This window comes from Physeter macrocephalus, chromosome 18, assembly GCF_002837175.3.
Source record: "Physeter macrocephalus isolate SW-GA chromosome 18, ASM283717v5, whole genome shotgun sequence".
NCBI classification, from domain to species: Eukaryota; Metazoa; Chordata; class Mammalia; order Artiodactyla; family Physeteridae; genus Physeter; species Physeter macrocephalus.
The window spans coordinates 49,987,679-50,012,638 of NC_041231.1; the positions used below are offsets into that span (position 1 = coordinate 49,987,679).

The window sequence follows — 24,960 nt, forward strand, 5'->3', positions numbered from 1 at the left end:
TAATATCACTTAATAAGAATAGTCTTTTGCAATACTACAAGGCATGAGCATCTAACCAAAAAAAAAAACTCAAAGAGGTTCTCCCAATTCCTTCTTCTCAACAACAGAATTTACTTAAATTCAAAGACAACTTTATATTAAAGTCCCTGAAATGAAGAATAAAAAAATGATTTAGCTGCTCATATCATGTCAAATCACTGGATTATTACATTTTTCCCCCTGAGGTAAATAAAAGCAAAGCTAAAGAAGTTTGCTCTTGACCAAGTAAAAAGAAATGATCCAGGATCATTATTAGAAATCTTACATGATGGTCCCTTCACATCATGGGTACCCCAGCATCTCAGCCCCTGACCCTCCATTAAAAAACTGATGGTGGTGATGCCAGCTAAACTGGCAGAGTAAGAACCTCCAGAAGTTTACACCTCCATAAAAGCAAACAACAACAACAAATGACAAAATTTGTCAAAATCAACTTTTTCAGTACTCTGGAAAATAACTAAAGGCTTGCAGCATTCGGGTCAGCATTTAGTCAAGAATAACAGCTCAACCTTGTGGCATTTTAACTTACTCTAGTTTCATATCCTGCTCCTCAGTTCTGCAGCAGCCTCGAAAAATAATAGCATGCATTCCTGTGCCAGAGGGAGGAGAGTGGGGCTACAGATCTTTGAAAGCCTCATTCCCAAAGGGAAATCATTATCTGACCTGGCTCTAGAAGATCCCACTCAAAAGGCTTGTCTCTATTTAACTGCACAGAGTCTTCCCAGCGCTAAAGGCTCCTCCCCCAGGGATGTTAATTGAATGCTTTAACATCAGTCTGCTTGAGGTAAAGGGTAGCAGCTGGGGCAAACAACAGATTAGCCAGGGAGCCCAAAAGAAAAGGCTGAGGAATGAGATATCCACAGGGGGTTTGCAAATCTCCCACATTTTACTGGGAATTGAGAAGATGAGGCACATGCAGAGGATCACACATAAGCTTAGGAAAGATGTGAGCAAGGTCTAAGATCTCACCTCTGACTGACCCTGAGGCTCTGCACAAGCAGAAAGTGAACGCTAGGGAAGAATTTTAAACTTTCTGGCTTAGTACTGAAGGCATGCCCTAACACAATAACAAAGACCTAACAGACATGTATAAAACACTCAATCCAATAGCAGAATACTCATTCTTCTCAAGTGTACATGGAACATTTTCCAGGATAAATAATATGTTAGGCCATAAAACACTTCTCAACAAATTTAAATGGCTTAAAAATCATACAAAGTATCTTCTCTGACCACAACAGAATAAAATGGAAATCAATAACAGAAGGAAATTTCGGAAATTCACATACTGTGTGAAAATTGAGCAACATACTCCTAAAAAAAACCCAATGAGTTAAAGAAGAAATCACAAGAAAAATTAGTAAATACTTTGAGGTGAATGAAACATACAAAAACTTAATAAGATACAGTGAAAGCAGTGCTCACAGGGAAATTTATGGCTATAAATGCCTTTGTTAAAAAAGAAGAAAGATCTTAAAAAAACTGAAATTTTCATCTTAAGAAACCGGAAAAAGAAGAGTAATCTAAACCTAAAGCAAGCAGAAGGAAATAAATAATAAAGATTAGAGTGAAATAAACAAAATAGAGAATAGAAAAACAAAGAAGAGCAATAAAACCAGAAGTCAGTTTTTTGAAATGATTGAGATCAACGAAAAATGACAAACCATTACCTAAAATGTGCAAGAAACAAAGAAAGACTCAAATTACTAAAATCAGGAATGAAAGAAGGGACATTACTATTGACCTTTAGGGTCAGTAGGGGGAAGGGGAAGAATTATAAGTAAGAAGAGTTATGAACAATTTGAGATAGAAAGGAAGGGGCAGGGTGAAACCATTCAAAGAATGACACAACCATTAAAAGCAGGATACGACAAAAACTGGTTAGACCCTACTAGGCCCAAGATGGTGGAAGAGTCAACTTCCGTAGACCTTGAGCCTCATTATACACTCACTGTGATGCATTAGCATATGCTAAACAACACGCCCACAGGTGCCATGACAGTTCCAAGGTCGCCCATAAAAGGCCAAAAACTGGGCGGTGCCCCAACTCCTGGAAATCCCTGCTGCTTCTCCAAGATAGCTAGAACATTCCTCCCACTCACTAGCCTATGAAATTTCCCAGCCCATGAAAACTAACCATCACCACAACTCAGGGCTGCTCTTGCCTTCTGAGACAGCCTACACTCTTGTCTATGGAGTGTATATCTCTCTAAATAAACCTGCTTTCAGTTTACTATGGCTCCCTCTTGAATACTTTCCTGTGTGAAGCCAAGGACCCTTACTTGGCAGCCTGCCCCAGGGACTCACTCGAGACCTGGGACATGACAACAATTATATGCCAAAAATAACATTAAATAACCTTGATGAAATGGGTAAATTCTTAGAATGACACAAACTATCAAAAGTGACTCGAGAAGAAACAGAACATCTCAACAGACCTAAAACAAGTAAAAAGATTGAGTTAGCAATCAAAAATTTTGCACAAAGAAAAACCCGGGCCCAGACAGTTCACTTGTGAATTCTCTCAAACACTAGAAGAAGAATTAATACCAATTCTTTACAAAGTCTTCCAAAAAGAACAAGAGGAAGAAACACTTCTCAACTCATTCTGTGAAGCCAGTACAACCTCAATAGCAAAACCAGACAAAGACTTCCTAAGAAAAATACAGACCAACACCCCTGAATAAAGATATAAAAATCCTCAACGAAATACTAGCAAGGTGGATCCAGCAGCAGAGTAAAAGGATTTTACACTGCAAGTGGGATTTACCCCAGGATTGTAAGATTGGTTCAACATATAAATATCAGTCAATGTGATACACCACATTAACAGAATAGTTTTATTGGTATACATGTATGCATGTATAAATATATTTAATCATCTCAATAGACACAGGAAAAACAAAGTACAACACCCTTCCATGATAAAAACACTCAACAAATCATGGAGTAGTAAATCTTCCTGACCTTGGATTAGGCAGTGATTTCTCAGACATGACACCAAAGGCACAAGTTACAAAAAGAGAGAAATTGGACTTCACCAAAATTTAAAACTTTTGTGGATCAAAGGACACCATCAAGAAAGTAAAAAAAATAAACAACAGAATGGGAAGAAATATTTGCAAATCATATATCTTATAAGAAATTTATATTCAGAATATATGAAGAACTCTTGCAACTCAATAACAAAAGGGCAGATGACCCAATTTAAAAATGGGCAAAGAATGTGAATATATATTTCCCCAAAGAAGAGATACAAATGGCCAAAAATCACATGAAAAGATGATCCATATATTTAGGCATTAGGAAAATCCAAAGCAAACCCACAATGAAATACTACTTTACACCTACTAGGATAGCTATCATTTAAAAAAAAAAAAAAAAAAAAAAAAGTGAGGCTGTGGGAAAAAATGGGACCCCACTCGTGGCTGGTTGGAATATAGAATTACCACTACTTTGGAAAATAGTCTGGCAGTTCCTTAAAGTTAAACGTTGAGTTAACATACGACCTAGCATATGGCAACATGTGTTCATACAAAAACTTGTACAAAAATGTTCACAATAGCATTATTCATAATAGCCAAAAAGTGGAAAAAATCCAAATGTCTACCAGCTGATTAACAGATAAACAATACGTAGTATATCCATACAATGGAATATTATTCAACCACAAAAAAGGAATGGGGTACTGGTACATGGTACGGCGTGAATAAACGTTAAAAGCATTATGCTTAGTGAAAGAAGCCGGACACAAAAGGCCACCTATTACATGATTTCATTTATATGAAATTCAGAGAATAGGTAAATCCACAATAACAGAATGTAGATTAGTGGTTGCCAGACTAGGGGAAGATGTTACTGCTAATGGGTATGGGGGGTTTGGGGGTCGATGATGACAATGTTCTGGAATTAGTGGTGATGATTGTACCACCTTGTGCATTTACTAAAAACCTCTAAATTGTACATTTTTAACTGGTTAATTTTATGGTATGTGAACTATTACCTCAACTTTTTAAAGAAGTTTTAAAAAAAAAAGCTGTTAGTAACAAGGAAGCTCCCCAGAATCACCCTAGTAGAAGTAGCAGACACATCAAAGAGGCAAAAAAAAAAAAAAGGAGTCCACAGCAGAAAAGGGGGAAACCAGGAAAGCAGGACAAAATCCCTCTGAAACTATATTTAAAAACCTTTCTGGGGCTTCCCTGGTGGTGCAGTGGTTGAGAGTCCGCCTGCCGATGCAGGGGACGCGGGTTCGTGCCCCGGTCCGGGAGGATCCCACGTGCCGCGGAGCGGCTGGGCCCGTGAGCCATGGCCGCTGAGCCTGCGCGTCCGGAGCCTGTGCTCCGCAACGGGAGAGGCCACAACAGTGAGAGGCCCGTGTACCACAAAAAAAAAAAAAAAAAAAAAAAAAAAAAACCTTTCTGATATGCTTTAAAAGGTTTAGTCCAAAGGAAGAAAGGAGCAAAAGTCATTACATACCCTTGATTTGCGGGTAAGAGATATAAACGGTAAGAGGTGAGTTATTTCGTGATCTTTAATAACTGGAAAAAGGCGCCTGCATTGAAATGGGATGCCTGGTCATTGGTGACTCTGACTTGTCACCCGAGTAACTCCTTGACTGGACCCAACGGCCTGCTGCTCACATCCTGATCCAAGAGGGGCTGAGCAGCACTCTATGTGGTGCAGTGATTGCGTGAGGGAGCCACAGGCACCCACTTCCAGCATCCTCAGGCGCTCTCATGATCATCCAGTGCACATGCAACAACAGTTTCAGTTTAAGAAAACTATTCATCATGATATTTTAAAGCAACATGAAACATGAATATTTTAAATTAATAATTATAATGATCATTACTGCATCTTAGAGTCAGTCTTTCACCAAGATATGCATATTAGGCTCAGTAGCTGAGAGCTTTATTATAAGTTAGATTCTACTTCTAGTTGGTTTCTTTTTTTATTTTATATTTTACTAAAATAGAAAACACTCAAACATAATTACAGAGTACTGGGGATGGCAGGAAGTGCTTCTTCCAGATGCTCTGGATATTTGGATGAAGTAGGAACCCAAGGATTTTGAGTGAGTTTCACTGGCTGTTTGCAAGGCTTGCCAAAGAGCAATGCCAAACACATGTGCTTTGGGAGCTGGCAGGCTGACGCTCAGCTGGGGATTCAGTGGTGAGCAGTTTCTAAACAACTCTTTGGTTGCATTTGGCTCTAGAAAGAATTTCCTTATGTGTGCTGCAGCGTACAGATGTGGTTTTTAAATATGCCCAGCAATACGGCATCGATTTACTTCTCTGAAGAGTGAAGAAATCAACAGTGAAAATCTTAGCAATCAAGCCATTTTTTACCAGAATTCGATCTTAAGAAATCCTGATAGCCTATGCTCAGCTTTCAAAATTGTGCTGTTTCAGCTCGTAAAATAAAAGGGTGACCCTCTGCAGAGATGTGTAGACAGTTTCTCTCAGATGTACCAGGTGCAGCCTCCAGAAGCCACGCAAAGGTCTTCCTGGCCTTTTTAGCATCCAGCACCCAGGGAGCCCCTCCCCCCCATTCTGTGTTCCCATCTCACAAGATTCGGAGTGTAGGATTTACATGGTAATTCTATCAGTACTTTCACACTTCTGAGCACTTTGGGGTCAGTCAATTCAGCAAACCAGGGACGTAATCCAACAGCAAGAAGGAAAAAAAAATGCAATTTTAACAAAGTAAACAATCACATACTAAAAAACACATTAAACAAGACACTCTACCCCATTAGCTGCAAGTTAGAAAACACCAACTTACTAAGACAATTCTAAGAATGTATGAACACAAAGTTTCAGGCTCCAGGGGATCCATCCCACTGGCCCCTCGCACCATCCCTGGAGAAACATCACGCCTCAGAGTTCCGCATGCTGAGTATGTGAGGAGGATAAAGTAAAGGATGAGGGCAACAAGCAGCACACAGACAGCAGGGGCTGGGCTGCTCTTTTCCTAAAACTGTTCTTTATGCAACATTACACTGAGCACCCGCTGAATGCCAGGCTCTGCATTAGCAACAGAGTTTGCACGATAAGTAACACAGGGACCCTATCCCAGTGACTGAGAAAGGAAAATTACTAGCAAATGGCACGAACCCTAAACAAAATATTAGCATATTCAACATAACAATGTAGATAAAAAAATACTGAACAAGTGAAGTTAATCATTTAAATGCAAACATGGTGTTCCGTTAGGAAACTTACAAATATAAATGAAAATATTAATTAAAGGAGATAACATGATGATCGTAACAGAAGCAAAAAAATATTTTTTTATAAAATTCAACGTCATCCACAATAAAAACTCTTCCGAAATAAGGAAGAGAAAAACAACATTCTTAAACTGATAAAAAGTTACCTACCAAAAACACGGAACAAACATAATACTCAACGGTTAGAAAAAAAATCAGGAACAAGATAAAGATTCCTGTTATAACTACTTCTGTCCAAACTGTATTGAACATATTAGTGAGCCAAATAAGTAAATAATAAAAAGTATAAGGACTGCCGGAAGAAACAAAATGGCCATTAGTGAGGTGGGTGGGGAAGGGAAGGACTGAGAGTTTGGGATTAGCAGACGCAAACTACTACACATAGGATGGATAAACAAGGTCCTACTGTGCGGCATAGGGAACTATATTCAACATCCTGTGATAAACCATAATGGAAAAGAATATGAAAAAAATATATATATATACATATATATATAACTGAACACTTTGCTATACAGCAGAGATTAACACAACATTGTAGATCAACTATACTTGAATAAAAAATTTAAAAACAGCCTTTTTTGGCCACACCACGTAGCATGCAAGATCTTAGTTCTCCGACCAGGGACTGAATCCGCGCCTCCTGCAGTGGAAGCACAGAGTCTTAACCACTGGACCACCAGGGAAATCCCTAGGCATTATTCATTTGTAGGTGAAATAACTGTCTACATAGAAAACCTAATAAAATCCAAAAAAAATAGGAGAATTCAGCAGAGTTTCTGGATTAAAAAATACAAAAACCAACAGCATTCCTATATGCCAGCAACAAACGATTAGAAACTATTTTTAAAGAGCTACCATTTATAGGGAATAGGATAGTCTCAAAGAATCTACCACAGATAACCTATTCAACACAAAGTAAAAAAGAACCTTTGCAAACTGTCACCCAGTCAATCACGTGATCTAACAAGGCAGCCCCACACAAGGGTCAACCTGCCATCAATGCCTCCTGATGGGGTACAATGGAGGTATACCTCCAAAACTGCTGAACTTGAATCTTAGGGAGTAACAAATGGGACAAATCCGCTTCACGAAAGCTAATGCTCTGAAAAACAAAAAGGAGTGGGGGGCTTCCCTGGTGGCGCAGTGGTTGAGAGTCCGCCTGACGATGCAGGGGAGACGGGTTCGTGCCCCGGTCCAGGAAGATCCCACATGCCGTGGAAGGGCTGGGCCCGTGAGCCATGGCCGCTGAGCCTGCGCGTCCGGAGCCTGTGCTCCGCAACGGGAAAGGCCACAACAGTGAGGCCCGCGTACCAAAAAAAAAAAAAAAAAAAAAAAGGAGTGGGAATTATTCTAGATCTGCAGTTTTCAAACTTTCAGGTCTCCAAAGCCCTAAACTCTTTAAAATCACTGAGGGCACCGAAGACTTTTTGTTCATGGGAGTTATTATACCTAGTGTTATTTACTGTGTTAGAAATTAAAACTCAGAACTTAAAAAATATTTCTCATTGATTCATTTCAATAATAAAAAGCATATTAACATTAATAAAATATTGTTTGAAAAATCATTACGTTTTCCAAAACAAAAAATGTCTAGTGCGGAGAATGGCGCTCAATTACGTTTTTGGCAAACCTCGTCAATGTCTAGCTCACTAGAGGACAGCTCATTTGCTGTGTGGCAACATGCTGTTCTAGTTGGAACACTGATCATGAAAATTCAGCCTCACGCAGCTATGCAGGTGCACGTGAACTGTTCCCAGGAACGGAACAGCAGTGCACAGTGAGATCAGAGGGGCTATACAGCCCTGGCCCTGTGGCTGGAGGAACAGGGTCGGGAGACCCCAGTGGATCACCCCTGGTGGAGACATTATGGAGAATGTCTTTTTCTTTATACTCTGGCCTACGTTTTCCAAGTTTTCTACAGTAAGTAAGCAAGTATGACGTTTTAGAATCAAGTTTTTTAAGTCTCAAACTGCTTTTCCCCAAAGCTTGGCAACATTGTTTTAGATTCATACATAGCACTCAGGATGAGATTACAGAAAATACAATTTTAAGCTCACTGGCTTCAGTGACGAGAAAAATATACCCAGAGGGAAGGATGAGTGCATAGCAAATGACGATCTAGAACAAATGTGCCCCCAAAGCATCTCCCCCTTTCCAAATATATGGGGAGAGTTGATATAGAAAATACCTGATGTTATTTCCACGAAGAGAGTAAAGGAGGAACTTGTGGGAGATGAGGAGGGAAAAACAGTCAGATAACACAGGGCCCCGCAAGAAAGTTAAGTTACTAAGGAGAGGCACTCACTGTTAACCCCAGCATTCACACACAGACCCAGGGCCTGCGAGAGAAATTAACATACTATTTCCTTAACTTCATATCAGAGAGCCCGTGCTGAATAATAGACTCTGAAGAGAAAAGCAAAGTCTTGAGTCTTGTTTCTGATTTAGTCACCAGGTGATTAATAACACAGAGCTTCGGACTTCCCTGGTGGCGCAGTGGTTAAGAACACGCCTGCTAACGCAGGGGACACGGGTTCGGGCCCTGGTCCGGGAATATCCCACATGCCGTGGAGCGAGTAAGCCTGTGCACCACAACAACTGAGCCTGCGCTCTAGAGCCCGTGAGCCACAACTGCTGAGCCCGCACACCTAGAGCCCGTGCTGCGCAACAAGAGAAGCCACCGCAATGAGAAGCCCACGCACCACAACGAACAGTAGCCCCCGCTTGCCGCAACTAGAGAAAGCCCGTGCGCAGCAATGAAGACCCAACCCAGCCAAATATAAATAAATAAAATTAATAAATTTAAAAAAATAACACAGAGCTTCATCTGCCTATTATTAACGTGAGAAAAGCAGTGCCTGCCTTACCTTCCTTTATAAACGAATTATCAGATACCATGAAATACCAAAAAAGGTAAGATGTAGGATTTTGTCACCTTGTCAGCATACAGTTCTTAGATGAATTAAAACAGCTTTGAGAAGGGCATATTGTCTGAATTACTGTGTACCATTCGCTGAGCCTGAGGAAAGGGGGAGGAACTGGTCTGGAGAAGACTGCGAGCTTGGCTCTGGTCACTTTAGGGGATGATGCTGTCTGCCCAAACGATTCAGAGAAAAAGAAGAGCTGAGAGCGGGCAGAGAAGAGGGATGTAGAGATGACAATATGGAGAAGAATTATTTCAAGAAATTGGCAGGGGAAGGAAAGAGACAGGACAAAAATAGCAGAGGATGTGAGGGGTTTGCTTGGTTTGAAACAGGAAGGGGAGAAGGGGGAAGCAGGAAACACGGGAGCTCCAGGTGGGCCTGGGGCAATGAGAGAGGGGATGGAATAAAGAACTCGGGGGAAAGAATGGTGGTTTAGTTTCTGTGAGAAAATGAAGGGGAAAAAATAAATATGGCCCAAAATACTACCCCCCAGAACAAGCGAGGAAAGGATTCTGACACTATGTGAATTAGACTGACTTGTAACCCACAGTAAGCCAGCACTCGACCAACGCAGGCAAGGCGGCTGCACATTGTGCCCAAGTGCTATTTTCTTTAACTCTTAACTGCCTGCGTGTTTGTTTCTCTGATACTTCATGTATAAACATAAAAAGTGCTGCTGGCCAAGATATGCTGTAAGTTTATACTCTGAATCATCTTCTCCCCCAAACACAGCAATCATAGAAAATGCTAGTACATATACGTTTATTTTAGTCAAAAGAATATCACCACTCAAAAACAAAAAAATCAGCTGCCCAAGAGAGAAATGGAACAAAGTGCAAGATAGTAATCAGAAGCCTGGCCAGGCTTCCGTCCACAGGCTGGCCACGGTGGCCAGGATCTGAATCCTTCAGGCAGGGGAACCAAAGGCACACCACTCCTCTAGCGTGTATCTGGAGGCAGGCTGTTTGAGCAAAACCACGGGTGAGAACAGTGGTCCCCTACCCTTGAAGGCGCCTGAAAAAAGCCACAGCTGCTGCCCTGGAACTACAGTTGTGTCAACAGCATGCTACCTGCTGGCTCTGCAGAATCTCCACCATCACCACAAGATGGGATGTGAGCTCTGGGCTACAAACTCCTGGTTCTGGACTAGGGGGTGGGGCAGGGGGGACTGCAAAAATAAGACAGAGAGAAGCGAGCAGGGAGAGAGAGAGAGAGAGAATAAAATCTTGCTCAAGATAAACACACAAACTAAAATTCTTAAGCATACAAGAAAAACTATGAAAGTCAGCCAAGAAATTCAGTAATCAGGAGACTCATTCATTCATGATGAAAACCAAGACTATGAAAGTTTAACAATAATGGACCCTCACTAAAGGATCTATTTCACTAAGAAGAATATCACACCCAGAAGGAAGGGGAAGGATATAAGAAACAATGACCTAAAGCAAACATGACCCCAACACCTGACCCCCTCAAAAGAGATACACTGAATGTAGTCAGAGCTCAGTAAACATTTGCTGAATACATGTTTAGGTTTAAGAACTTCCAATGACCTACTTGGAGTTCCTAAAAATAATTCAGAAATTCTCTGTCTTAAAAGAACTATTTTATATTTACTACAGCACTAAGTAATTTAAACTATATTATAAATTAATCTTCGGATTGGCATTCCATTTTTAACAATGGGCTTCAATTTTTTCTTTGAGTTTAAAGTGTCCAGAGCAAACAATGGCTCCACGGCCATCTCACCTCTCCCTTGCTCAGCCGTCTAGGAAACATTCCCACCACCCTCAGCAGAGCAGTCTCGAAATTCACTGGACTCATCCGTTGGATGTTAGGCATAACTTCCAGTTCAAGAGAGCAGCATTCTGATACACAGTTCCATCTTTTTAACTTTAAAGTAGTTCATGGTAAGGAAACTGGCTGGAAAGCACTTACAGAATAGTCACACCTGAGACAATGAGTGGTTACTTATTTGCTGTATACAGTCTGGACATGACTGTTATTCACTTTCAATCAATGTTTAATTCAGCATTATTCAAACTTACCAAGTAAGTTCCCATTTCCTTTTCCAGAACGACCTGTTCATATAATGTAGCATCGATGTCTGCCTTTAAAGCCTGCACCTTCTTCTTTACCTTCACATGCTGCTTCTTTTGGAGCCAGTAAGGAAGAAGAGATTCTACAATTTGGTTAAAGATCTGGGAGGTAATCAGGAGAGTAGCCAAGCTCTAAAGAGAAGCACATAAATGATATTTGGCAATGTGGCTTAACAAAACCAAAGCATGTGTATAATTATGCAGTAAAAAAAAAAAGTCTTCAACAAATAGTATACTATTATGTTATAAAAACTAGTATTGGAAAAGCTAGGTGTTAGAATGATGTTTCTAATTTATTGTTTTTTTCATAGGAAAGACAGACTAAAATACAAAAAGATTATAATACAAATAAGATTATAATAAAAAACTGGTTATGAGTCGGTAGGAGAACAAATTAGCTTGCAATTGTGTTTTTTATTATCTCATCCTGGCTGCAACAAGTGAGTCTAAATGATGTCACCAACTTTGAAAAGAGTTTAGCCACAACTTATTATTATAAACGTAATATATCCTCCCTCACTGTAGAAAAACTTAAAAGATAGAAAAAAAGTCACCCTTAATTCCACAACCATGTCAGAACCACTACTAATATTCTAAATATTTTTTTAAATTAATTAATTTATTTTTTGGCTGCATTGGGTCTTTGTTGCTGTGCGCAGGCTTTCTCTAGTTCAGGCGAGTGGGGGGCTACTCTTTGTTGCAGTGCACGGGCTTCTGGCTGCAGTGGCTTCTCTTGCTGCGGAGCACGGGCTCTAGGCACGTGGGCTTCAGTAGTTGTGGCCCACAGGCTCTAGAGCGCAGGCTCAGTAGTTGTGGTGCACGGGCTTAGTTGCTCTGCGGCATGTGGGATCTTCCCAGACCAGGGATCGAACCCATGTCCCCTGCATTGGCAGGCGGATTCCTGACCACTGCATGACCAGAGAAGTCCCCTAAATATTTCTGTATAATCATGTGTAAAAATAAAAGTAGAATCATCCTATATAGAAACAGCTTTGTAGATTTCTTTTCTCACTTACTATATTGTGAGCACTTTCCCATGTCATGAATAATTCTTTTTTACTCAGCTCATGCACTGTTGTTGAATGTAAGTATTATTCCCAACCCCGACTATTATAAATGCTGCCCCTTACCTATGTGCATGAATCTTCACCCCACCTCTGATGATTTACTAGGGATGGATTAACGTTCTTGGCAAAGTTGCCCAAGTAGTTTCCAGAGGTACTGTGTTAATTTCCACTTTCCCCAGATAGGTATGTTTCCATCACAAACCACCTTAGCTGATATTAAAATTCTATGTTTTAAAGAGACTTCCCCCATCCCCCTGTCCCCTGTTAAATAAAGGAGACTCTCTAAAGTATAAGAAATGAGGAGTCATACCCCACTAATACAATAATGGTAGGACTGGAAAAGGTATGTACATCTAACCTATCGATTTCAAATGTAGTATTTTCAAAAATAATTTTTTAAAAACTAAGAACACAATATTTAATTTTACTTTTATGCAAGCTCTTAGAACTGTAACTACAAAATCTTTTAACTTTCTCTGTTATACAAATTTTTTAATTCCTTGAAAAATGATCCCAAGCTCTCATATAAAGATTAAGAAGTCTAGGCTTTGAGATTCTGCTCACTAACAATCACAGTATATTAAAACCAGGAAGGAAGAGCCCTTACTGGTAGGTGGCTCAAGTATAAAAAAGAGAAATTAGAAAGCAATAATTTAATTTATTATTCACTATTATCATGTGATCCAGAAATGGTAACACAACAAAATATATCATCTTTCTTAAACATTTCGGAAACGATACAGCAGTGCATAGGATCTGCTGGTCTCTAAAGTTTAACAACTTATTAATTTAAAAGTGAAATGTGTGCGAGTTCCCTGGTGGTACAGTGGTTAAGGATCCACCTGCAGGGGCTTCCCTGGTGGCACAGTGGTTAAGAATCCGCCTACCAATGCAGGGGACACGGATCCCATTCGACACCATCTCCCCTGGTCCGGGAAGATCCCACATGCCGCGGAGCAACTAAGCCCGTGTGCCACAATTGCTGAGCCTGCGCTCTACAGCCCACGAGCCACAACTACTGAGCCCATGTGCCACAACTACTGAAGCCCACACGCCTAGAGCCCATGCTCCACAACAAGAGAAGCCACCACAATGAGAAGCCCATGCACTGCAACAAAGAGTAGCCCCCGCTCACCACAACTAGAGAAAGCCCGTGCGCAGCAATGAAGACCCAACACAGCCAAAAATAAATAAATAAAATAAATAAATTTATTAAAAAAGAATCCACCTGCCAATGCAGGGGGCATAGGTTTGATCCCTGGGCTGGGAAGATCCCACATGCCGCAGAGCAACTAAGCCCGTGCGCCACAACTACTGAGCCTGCACTCTAGAGACAGAGAGACACAACTACTGAGCCCGTGCACCACAACTACTGAAAGCCATGCACTCTAGGGTCCGGTGTCGCAACTACTGAGCCCACGTGCTGCAACTACTGAAGCCCGCACGCCTAGAGCCTGTGCTCTGCAACGAGAAGCCACCGCAATGAGAAGCCCGCGTGCTGCAACTAAGAGTAGCCCCCACTCACCACGACTAGAGAAAGCCCGCACGCAGCCATGAAGACCCAATGCAGCCAAAAATAATAAAATTAAATTAAAAAAAAAAAAGAAACATGAAAGAACTATTTAAGGTTATACCATTACCTGAGACACACACAGAAGTTCAATTAATGAATATATTTTGCTGTTAAAATTGCTTTTACAAGCTTTGATATGAACTCTATATTTGATTTTGTGCTCTACGTGATTTATTTTGCAAGTTGGTTAGCTTCAACAAATTTCTTTCCAGTTGAGTATAATACATGGTGCAATTGCTAATGGTTGTTTATTTAGAATTGGGCTTAGAAGTACACAAAATTTAATAATTTTATTTATAAAGATAGTAATGGGAAGACAATTACATTACCTGAATATAGGAAACCACCTCTAAAACCTAAAAAATTGATAGCTTTCTATTTTTCACACTCACCTGACGCAGAAGTTTCATATCGCTCAGGACAAAGGCAATGTAGAAGAGTGAGGCAAAGCAATTTAAAAAGTTGAACTGCCAAAAAAAACCAAGATAGCAATATTTAATATTGCATCACAGTACTTCATTACAACTATAAAAATCACATTTCAAAAAACGTAATGAGGGACTTCCGGTCCAGACAAGGTGGCTTGGACGTGTTTCTCCTACTCCCCCTCTCTAAGCACATCTATGAACTCGAAATATCGCGAGAGGAAACCAAAGGAGAGCTCTGAAAGGTGCTAAGAGGAAGAAGAACAGGTTTGGGACCCCAGGGCTGAAGGAACAACACAGCACCAGCGCATCTTACGTCCCTACTACTTTCTTACAAAAGAGTCCAAGGCCCAGCATCTCCCACCCCCAACCTAGTAACCCAGGCAGCAGGGAGGCACATTCCTGCCCACCCGGCTCAGAATAGGAGTCCTGACAACAGGCAAGCCCAGCAGCACTAACAGGGAGACTGACGAGGACCCCCCACTAACAATAAGCTGCGAGGGGATGTGCTCTCCTTCCCTTCGGCCCTGCCACTCCCCTGCCCCACGGAGAGAAACCAGGTAGGGTGGCCAGGCAGCACCAGAAAGGAGGGCCCTCCCCCAACAAGCAGTCCAGCCCTGGAAGTCTCTCTGTGCCAAGGGAGCTGAGATCCCCCCGCCCCCCAGAGAGACACCTAGGTAGCCGAGGGGCACTAGCAAGAGAGATCAGCCAGAACAACCAGCCTGGCCCGGGCAGCATCTTTGTCACCATGGGCCTGACACTGCCCTGCCCAGACACATGGTTCAGGGGTAGGGGTGCAGGGAGTGGGGTGGAGATCCCACCACAACAGGTGCCATTTCTTCAAGTAGCTCCCCTGCTCAAGAGCCTGCAATTGCCCCCAGGACTGATGGGTTTCCTTCCTGTCCCCCAGCCGTACGCTGGCTACTTCCTCCTGTGCAGCATCACTTCCCAAGACAAAAGACTGCTCTGTGCACAGTATGAGCACTTCATAGGTGAGGGAAGGGGGAGTCACTGGAGCGAATGAGCAGTAACACAATGTGGTCACAGGGTAGGGGGAGGTAGGGGTAGGGATGGGGGTGCTGAGTTAGAGTAGAAGTTGAAAAGCAGAAGCTCTCGGAAGGCTGAGAAACGCTCTCCGCACAAGATTGAAAAGGAAGGGAGAGACCTAGCACACACAGTGGAGGATGAACAGACTCTAAGGGATGAGTCTCTTTACAAGACAGTCACCTGACATTGTATCTGGCACCATCAGAGAATAATCAAGTCTTACAAATAACTAAATTCTTTAAGACAAATGGAGTGTTTTCCCTCTAAGGGAAAAAGCTCCATATTGGGATCTTTCTGAATGAAGCTTTTAATGCATTACACATTCCCCTGCTTGTTTTCTCACACAGAGAACACAGAACAGAGCATCCTTGCTGATTCAGCACCAACATTTTGAATATAAATTATTTTACACGGCTCGAGTGAGGCCTTCGGAGCCTTTTTAGATATGGATGGCCGCTTGCTCCTTTTCTCATGTCCAAATTGCTGAAATTGTTGAATTCTCATTACCTATTTATGAGAGGTTTTCCATTTCCTTCCGGGCCCTTGCCTCTATAAATTTACCTACTTCCAGAAACCTAATCACCTTCCTAATGGTGGTTTTTCATCTTTTAAGGATGGAAAGACGAGATAAATAAGCTTCTCAGAATGACTTCTACAGCTGGAACAAAGGCTCTTTCTAAGCAAGGGCCTGGGAGTAAAGCACATGGACTGGGTTAAATCAATTCCAGTGGATAGTTAAGAGGACTCCTTATGCACACTTCCTTGATTCTCAGCTATGTTACAGACGGCTGAGGTAATCTCCGGATAAACGAGGTGATTTCAGGCTGGCACATCTTTGTTATGACTAATAATGGTGGGAAGAGGCATAATGTGTGCGCTTTTACACAAACAGCAAGCAGGTTACACAGTGCCTTCCCTCCATCCCTTTCCTCCTACTCTTCAAAACATGCTGGGAACCTCCTGGACTTTGGAAATTTCTTAGACAAAATTTTTTAAAAATAATAATTTAATGCTCCATCACTAAACAGAAGGTGGATAACTGGAAGGATTGTTGAATAATGAAACACTCAAACCCAAGTCACCGAAAGGAAAATAAGAGAAACGTGTCTATAAAGTAGTTTTTTTAAATAATTGGAAATTGGCTATAATACTAATTTCTACATTTAAAGTCTTATACCATGTGCACATTTGTAATAAGACTGTTGAACGTTTATGTAAACACACATTAATCAATCCTTGCCTACTTGGACAAAGTATATTAACTACCTGATACCTTAAATCAGAATCAAGTCTTCATATTTATACTCCTAAATATTAAGTAGTATGTGTTAGCTTCAAAAGTACAATGGACTTGTATATAAAAGATCTACTTACCACTAACACTTTCAGAATTAGGTGATTCTGGTAGGCAGATTCCAATCTGTGATTCTCTAAAATATTAAAAAGGAGAGGTAATGTCTCTCAGGTAAGAAAGCAGAATGGGAGCATTGTCATGAAGTAAAGTGAGACTTGTGCTGAGGGCAGAGATGTTCAAAAACAGAGCCTCAGTCAGTAAACGTGCCAGGCTACTGCTTTTCACCAAGAACATCAAACAAAAAAGAAACTAAATTTAAGACACATTTTTCAAGATGCTGCAATAGCACTGTGGTCCGAAATTATTTTTAAATATTACTGCAATAAAGAAATGTAGTAAGTGTTGGCAAATGATCCCACAGATAACCAGAAAAAGACCCTGTATCAGTGGTAATAGTAAAACTGAGCGCAATCTCTAAAGAGCAGGGCAATAAATAAAGTTTATAAGGATTAACTTAAAAGGAAACTCAAATTTCCACCCTAAGAAAAGGAGACACTGTGCAAGTCCCAAGACAGCAGGGCAAAAGGACAAAAAAGGAAGATTCTGAACAGAAGTATCACCTTGCACAGAGAAGCAATGTTAGGCTGACCTGGATTTGAACCTCAGCTCAGCCACTATCTGACCTTGGGCAAGTCACTTAACCTCCTGACACTCAGCCTCCTTGCCTACAAAACAGGGCTGACACCACCCTCCTCCCAGGGTCACCGTCAGGATTAGAAATACTACCAAACCCCAGCATCAGCTCAAGGAAAGCACTCAATAAATGGTAGCTGTTGTTACATGACTAATAAAAAGAATTTAAAATACCTTTCTGGTCCATGAAGTTAAGGCCTAGACTTCTTCCTAGGGCTTCATACAGCCTATTTATTTGTTTGAATGAATAAATTAATTAATGAGTGAATGGCCCATCAAGATCTTTTTAAAACTATAACCAAGTTTCTCTTTTACTACAGAAACAGACAAGAACACCTGCCTTCACTGAGTTCAATGGCAGGCCCCACACAACTACACAACTGGTTTTCAGATCCCAGACATAGTTCTTTCAGCCAGAGTATTGTGGAGATAATTCAACTGATTTTATCCTTAGCGTAAAACACGATATAGTATTAGGAGCACAGGTTGGACTAGCCTGCCTCTACCATTTGCTGTCTAAACTCTGTTAATTCTCAGTATCTTTAGCCATAAAACTGTGAAATAACTTCTATTACATGGTGCCCTGAGCAGGTGAAAATGAGGAACTATGGATAAAGTGCTTAGCAGGGCACCTGGAACATAGTAACTAAAAATAAATGAGAGCTGTGAGAACCGTGACGTGGAGATCATCAGAGCTCCCAGAGCCGATGACTTTTCCTTATGTCTCTAGAATGAGCCCAGACCAACATCTATCTTCTTTGCAAGGTAACAGTTACATGAATCCTATGATAGAAGCACTATTTCTTATAGGCAAATGAGACATAAATTCAAAGCATTGAGTCTTACCCCATGAAGTTAAAAACTCGGCAGCATATCGATAGAGGCGGTTCATGATCTCAATCACGATGGCATAGATGATGCTGGGCACATACAACAAGATACTGGTCCACTCGGACCTGCTGTTCTCGTGTAGATCCAAGGCCCAGGCCTCCATGTCAAAGTAAATCATCATGACAAACAGAGAGAAATAGAGACAGAGGCACACAAACGGCAGGGAGACCAGGTAAATGCGCAACTGTCTCTTGTAGCTGGGGTACAGTGGTTCCTCCCTGCCGGTGACGGAATTGATACCCAGGACCCCATGATATCCCGGCCGGGGCTCCTCAAACTGTCTCTTCATGACCAGGGTCCCCCACCTGTAGGTCATACTGGCACAGCCGCGCTTCCACACTTCCAGGATCACTGTGGACCAGATCAGGTTGAATGAGGCGAAGACCACATACTTGTCATAGTTTTCCCACACAAACAGGTAGTAAGGTAGCCCAAGGACCGCCACAGGGATTAAGGCAAAAGTGAAATATTCCAAAAATCCAAAGTAAAGAGCGATTGTTTCTCCAAAGTAGCCACGAATACTATCTACAACAAAAGGAAAAAAAGGACCTTAAGTCCCGATTGGCAAAGACTTGATTTTTTTAAAAAATCATTTCAAGTAAGCTTATTCACTTTCTTACTTAAGTGGGCATCATTTAAAACCCTTATTTCCCAATTGGCGTGTGATGGTAAATCCATCCTCCATGAAGTACAAAGACCTCGCTTGTCTCTATAGCAATAAGCTTGACACTTCCCCCAGCTCAGGTCTCAGGCCACAGCTGCCGGGGCTGCTTTGGGTCTGCTTCTCTTCACCTCCTCATCTGGTGGAGGCCTTCTTCACAAGGAAAAACTCACCTCGGGCTCATCCTCAATCTCCAAGGTCCTAGTTTAAATTCAGCCGTGGCCAATGAACCATCTTAATTTGGGGGTTTACTTTATGCTCCCCACTTTTCTCTCACTTTAACACTACAGTTATAAAGGTTATTTTCAAAGAAGACTCCTCATCCATAGTATCCTGCTCCCCCTACTCAAAGCTGTAAACTTTCATCAATATGTCATGGCAAACTTTTCAATACACTGAAGAAAAATTATTCAAAAGCACAAAACAGTATTCTACACATTAACTTTTAGAATACATGGAATACATTTATCTATACTTTCATATAGATAAATGCACTGGGCAGAAGAAGGGCCAAAAACATCAGCCAGCTAACCCCAAAGAGGTCATGAACACCGTGTCCTTTGCCGGCCACATCTACATGGGTGACTGCCTAGACTGTAAAAGCATCTTGCATGGGCCCAAGGTGGGATGCAGGGGGTGAGGGAGGTGTAATAGTTAGAGTTAGTATTTCTTGGTTAATTACATGAAGTTAAAACATTGTGTTTTTTTCTTTTTTTTTTTTTTTTTAAGATAATGTGTCAGATCAGTCTATGTGAATGGTTTACAGTAAACAGGGATACTATTTTCCCCTATCCTTAATTCTTCTACTAACTCAGGAGCATGTTCAAACAGTGGGTATGATGAGGTAACCTCAAATCAGAATCAGGTTAAAAGATAAAAAAGAAAAAAAAAAAAAAAAAAAAAGCCACTCATGGTCCTGGGCTCCATATCAGACCACCTCTCTCTTTTGATCTCAGGGGGAAGTTCAAAATTTTCCTGAGCCCCAGCTACTATCTTCAGTCCCAGCACTCCCAGAGGCCTCTAAACCACTACCACACCCATGCTCAGCCTTCACCATCAACTCATTTTTTCCCCCTCACTTTCTAAGAAGTAGCTCCTGGATACTGTCACTCACAAGACCTAGAGGCAATATTTAAATTTACTGCCACCTAAATGCTAAACAAGGTGAAAAAATGCCCTAAGTGTAACATAAAATGACTATTACATCACCTGGAACTATCAAAAACAAACATTTTTCCTTTCAAAGAATACAAGAAAAAATTCAAAATGTGATTTCAAAATTTGACCTTAAAAATGATTTATGTTCACTGTTACAATATTATAATAATTATTTTCAGAAATGGCAATTAGAAAGAAAATTTGAGAGGAATTCCTTTAAACGAAGTGAAAAAGGCAAGGTCCTTTAAAGAAAAACTGATAGTAATGCTTATGGTGAAAACTACCATCTTAAATATAAACCTTATGCTTAAAAGACATAACTGAACCAAAAAAACTTGAACATCCATATTGACAGAAGTTTACACAGAGTAATGTTCAACACACACCAAATAAATTAATGGTTATTCTTCTAAGTGTCTTCGGAGGAAATGCAGTTCCAGTAATGCACACCAAGATCCTTATAAACTAACTCAAAAGATGTTTAGGCCTGCTAGTTTGCCACTAAGAATGAGTGCAGCTTGGCCCACTGATTAGCTCTAAAGAAACAGAAATTTTCAAACACAAAATATTCACGGTCAAACTAGATTCTTATAAAGTATGTTCTACAACAAATCTGACACGTACTCATGAAGGCCACTCTGGATTGCCTGTATCGTTGGTGAAATTTAATAACAGCCTGTAATTCAGTTCATCTAAAACGGTATCAGAAATAAAATAAACAAATAGGTCATGTAACCCCTCTATCCCCCTCACCAATTTTTTGCCCACATGCAGCTGGTGAGCCCTTCCCAGCACAGCGTTAAGTATCTACCCAAGAGGGATACCACCACTGCTGCATCTTCCTCTTCTCTAAGACAGCAGGCACTGACACATACCTATAGGCTGATACTTTAAGGTAAACCGAGTATACCAGGTGTCCTCCAGCTTCTTCAGGGCTTCATTGTCATGCAGTGGAAACACCTGAATCACGATGCCAGATGTGAGCAGCCTCCTCACTGCGGAAGGAACAGGCGAGACGGGTTTGAGATTGCTCATGATATGCTTCATCAAATGCTACCCAAACTCTCCAGGAAGAGAGAAGGTCTACACAGAGATGAACGCTATCCTGCCTGCTCCCAAGGTGTGTATTCTTCTGTTCTTCAGAATGTAAATATCTTTACTATTTCCTTTGGCTATGAAAGCAATACAAGTCGATGTAAAATTTTAAACCTTACAGAAAGGACCAGGTTAGAATTTAGAGAGGCCCTTGTTATTCTCTCCCTTCCACAAAAACATAACCACTGTAAATAGCAATTTAGTGTATAAGCAGACTTCAAAATATACATCCATAAATATTTATTTTAGAAACAAAAGGGATCATTCTCTACACATCATTCTGTAATCTTCTCATGTAGTAGTAGTATATGATGAATATTTTTCAATGACAATATAAATAGAACATGAATGACCTTTTTCATGGTGTCATAATATTCCCTTGTATGAAGTGCTATAATTTAACTAATCCTCTATTGAAAAATACTTGTTTCCTTTTTTCACTATTATAAATAATGTTAAAATTCTTATATATATAACTCTCCCCACCTGTCAACTATTTCCTTGGTACATACACTTAGAAGTAGAATTGCTAGCTCCAAGAGCAGAGCATATGTATCTTAAACTTGGACACATATTACAAAACAACCTCTAGAAAAAATTTTACCAATCTGTCCTCTCACTACAGTGAAGGTAAGAGAATGTTCAGTTCCTTTCATTGTTACTGATCCTGAGTAATTTCAAAATCATTTTTACCTTTTCTAATCTGCTAACAAAGGATTACATTCACAAACAGCAAATATCAAAATAAAACAAGACTTCCTGCTTTCAGCAATCGTTTGGTATGATTTTAACACTTGTGCACATACCTGGGAGATGAGACAGGCTGGGACCTGGGACCCTTTACAGGAGTGTTTGCACCTGGATAAATGTCTCCTCCAGCAACAGAAGACGAAGAAATTATAAGGGACTAAAAACTACCTTATGCGGGCCAAGCACAGTTGGGGCAAATTATGAAAAATAAGACTCAAAAAGGCCACAAACCAACTGCCACTTCTAAGGAGCTGGGAGCAAAAGCAGAGTAGAGCCCATGTACCCTGCACACAGCACCACCAAGCAGCTAGGGAGACAACCTAAGCCACGCCTCCAGCCTGACCCACCAATCCGCCCCCAGCCTCACCCCATTTAAGGGACCACCTGGTACCTCCCCCCACCCCCACCCCCCAGGAACAAGCAAGGGCACCTGTTACTTGTTTTAGTTCCCTTGTGCTGCAGCATGAGTCCCAATCAAGCCTTCCCTGAATTTCATCTGACCTCTTCATAATTTCTATTGATTGAAGGGTTCAAGAACCCAGGTTGGTTACAGAGAGACAAACAAACCTAACCAAAGACAATATCCCCTAATGATAATAAATGAAAACGGGGCATTCTCTCATCCATAATTATTCAGAAAGACTCACTGGGTAGACAGGTCTTCAGGTCTTTAAGAGAAAATGTGTTCAGTTCATGGAGAACTCAAATGCACGCCCTGTGCCATATTTGAGGAGATGGAGCACTTCCCACGCAAGTTCCTAGCAGCTGTTTTAATCAGCTCATCTCTTCTGAGGGCTGCCTTCCTTATCTCCTCCTATCTACCTTGTTCCCAAAGACAAGTGATGAGCACATCAGGCAGTAGGCCCTTCAATGAGGACGGCAAATAAATGTCTGCAGCGTGGAAGAGAAACATGATTTAAGTATTTGATGTACAAATACTGCATATAACAAAGAGAGATGGTATTCTCAGGACAGATGCCCTATTATAAAATCTTCAGAGTAATTTAAAAGAAAACCTAACTTCTTAGAAATGAAAAAAGGATAATAAAGAGGAGATATCTGATACTAACAGTAGGAAAAATTATCAATATTATCACTAGGGGATATTGTCTTTCGTTAAATGTGCTCGTCTCTCTCAGATATGTGCACAAGTGTTAAAATCGTACCAAACGATTGCTGAAAACAGGAAGTTTTTTCTGATTTTGATATTTGCTGTTTGTGAATGTAGGCTTTTCTTATCAGATTAGAAAAGATAAAACTGATTTTGAAAATAGGAAAAAGTATGGATCGCAAAAAAAGAAGGATTCTTAATAGATGGTTCTTCTTACAACTATATCTCGTGCATAAGTTATACAGAGGAAAAAAATCTTAAAAAGCTAGGGTTGTGATAAAATCCCCCTTCTCAATAACCGAAAAAGGTATATACTCAAAATATCAACAACTAGGGTAAAAAGGTGTATGGTTTAAGTTATTATATCAGCCTCTGGTCAAGTCCATTTTTAATATATTTTTTTAGCATCTTTATTGGAGTATAATTGCTTTACAATGTTGTGTTAGTTTCTGCTGTATAACAAAGTGAATCAGCTATACGCATACATATATCCCCATATCCCCTCCCTCTTGCATCTCCCTCCCACCCTGCCTATCCCACCCCTCTAGGTGGACACAAAGCACCAAGCTGATCTCCCTGTGCTATGCAGCTGCTTCCCACTAGCTATCTATTTTACATTTGGTGGTGTATATATGTCCACGCCACTCTCTCACTTCGTCCCAGCTTACCCTTCCCCCTCCCTGTGTCCTCAAGTCCATTGTCTGTGTCTGTCTCTTTATTCCTGTCCTGCCCCTAGGTTCATCAGAACCATTTTTTTTTAGATTCCATATATGTGTTAGCATACAGTATTTGTTTTTCTCTTTCTGACTTATTTCACTCGTATGACAGACTCTAGGTCCATCCACCTCTCTACAAATAACTTAATTTCATTCTTTTCAATGGCTAAGTAGTATTCCATGGTATATACATACCACATCTTCTTTATCCATTCATTTGTTGATGGACAGTTTAGTTGCTTCTATATCTTGGCAGTTGTAAATAATGCTGCTATGGACATTGGGTGCATACATCTTTTTGAATTAGTGTTTTTGTTTTCTTTGGATATATACCCAGGAGTGGAATTGCTGGATCATATCTGGTGATTTTTAAAATAAAGATTATTAAAGTGCTAGCTTGTGAGTACTTAAGAAAAACACTTTTTTTTTTTGTAGTTTGCTCATCTGTCCAGAATTTTGCTTTAAAATTTATAGCCATTTTGAAAATTTGGCTATGATTTAATGCCAGTTCATTCATTTAACAGATATTTATTGAACACTTACTATGTGTCAGTCACTGAGATGGGTGTTGATGATATGGCAGTGAACCAGATAAAATCCCTGTCTTCTTAGAACTTAAATTTATAGTAGAGAATGGACTGACACTAACTATAATGAATAAGTAAATTATATGGTACTTGAGAAGTGATAAGTACTATTAAAAAATAAGAAAGTATTGGCAGGAACAGTGTAGCCCATTAGTTATATGTAACCAAGGCAGCCAGTTACCTGTTGCTGCTTGCCAGATAGTCTAAGGAAAGCAAATGAGCTAGGTTAACTAGATTTTAGAGTTCTGCATATTTTTGATTTTACAAAGCAAATTGTAACATACTTTAATCTCACCAAATTATTATAGAAAATATCTTTAATATGAAGTAGTGATGGATGTTAGTTTCTTAGATTAAAGTAGCCAAAAATAATTCAGACAGGTGAGTTGTACACGACCGTGGTTATAACTTTCTGTAGTCAAATAGGTTACACATTTAGTGTGCAATCTATTTGTATATGATACACTATTTTTAAAAATATTTGTATTCCATTCAAGGACAAAGAAAAGAGTAGAGAGATGTATCACACATTTGCAGTTTATCATTAAAGCAAGTTAGGCACAAGTAAAAAAAAAATCTTATGTATTTCTAAATT

At 40.4% G+C, this 24,960-nt stretch overlaps 1 protein-coding gene across 5 annotated transcripts in view; it reads right to left on the minus strand.

Moving 5' to 3' along the window:
- Positions 1 to 24,960, minus strand: part of ANO10 (anoctamin 10) — a 261,614-nt gene that overhangs the window by 203,593 nt on the left and 33,061 nt on the right. For all 5 annotated transcript variants that reach the window (XM_055079716.1, XM_055079715.1, XM_024132265.3 and 2 more), the window contains exons 5-9: positions 20,982 to 21,101; positions 18,243 to 18,812; positions 16,784 to 16,839; positions 14,330 to 14,404; positions 11,247 to 11,429 (exon numbers count right to left, since the gene is read on the minus strand). In XM_055079716.1, coding sequence (XP_054935691.1) covers positions 11,247 to 11,429; positions 14,330 to 14,404; positions 16,784 to 16,839; positions 18,243 to 18,812; positions 20,982 to 21,101 — 1,004 coding nt within the window. The remainder of the gene's footprint in view (positions 1 to 11,246; positions 11,430 to 14,329; positions 14,405 to 16,783; positions 16,840 to 18,242; positions 18,813 to 20,981; positions 21,102 to 24,960) is intronic.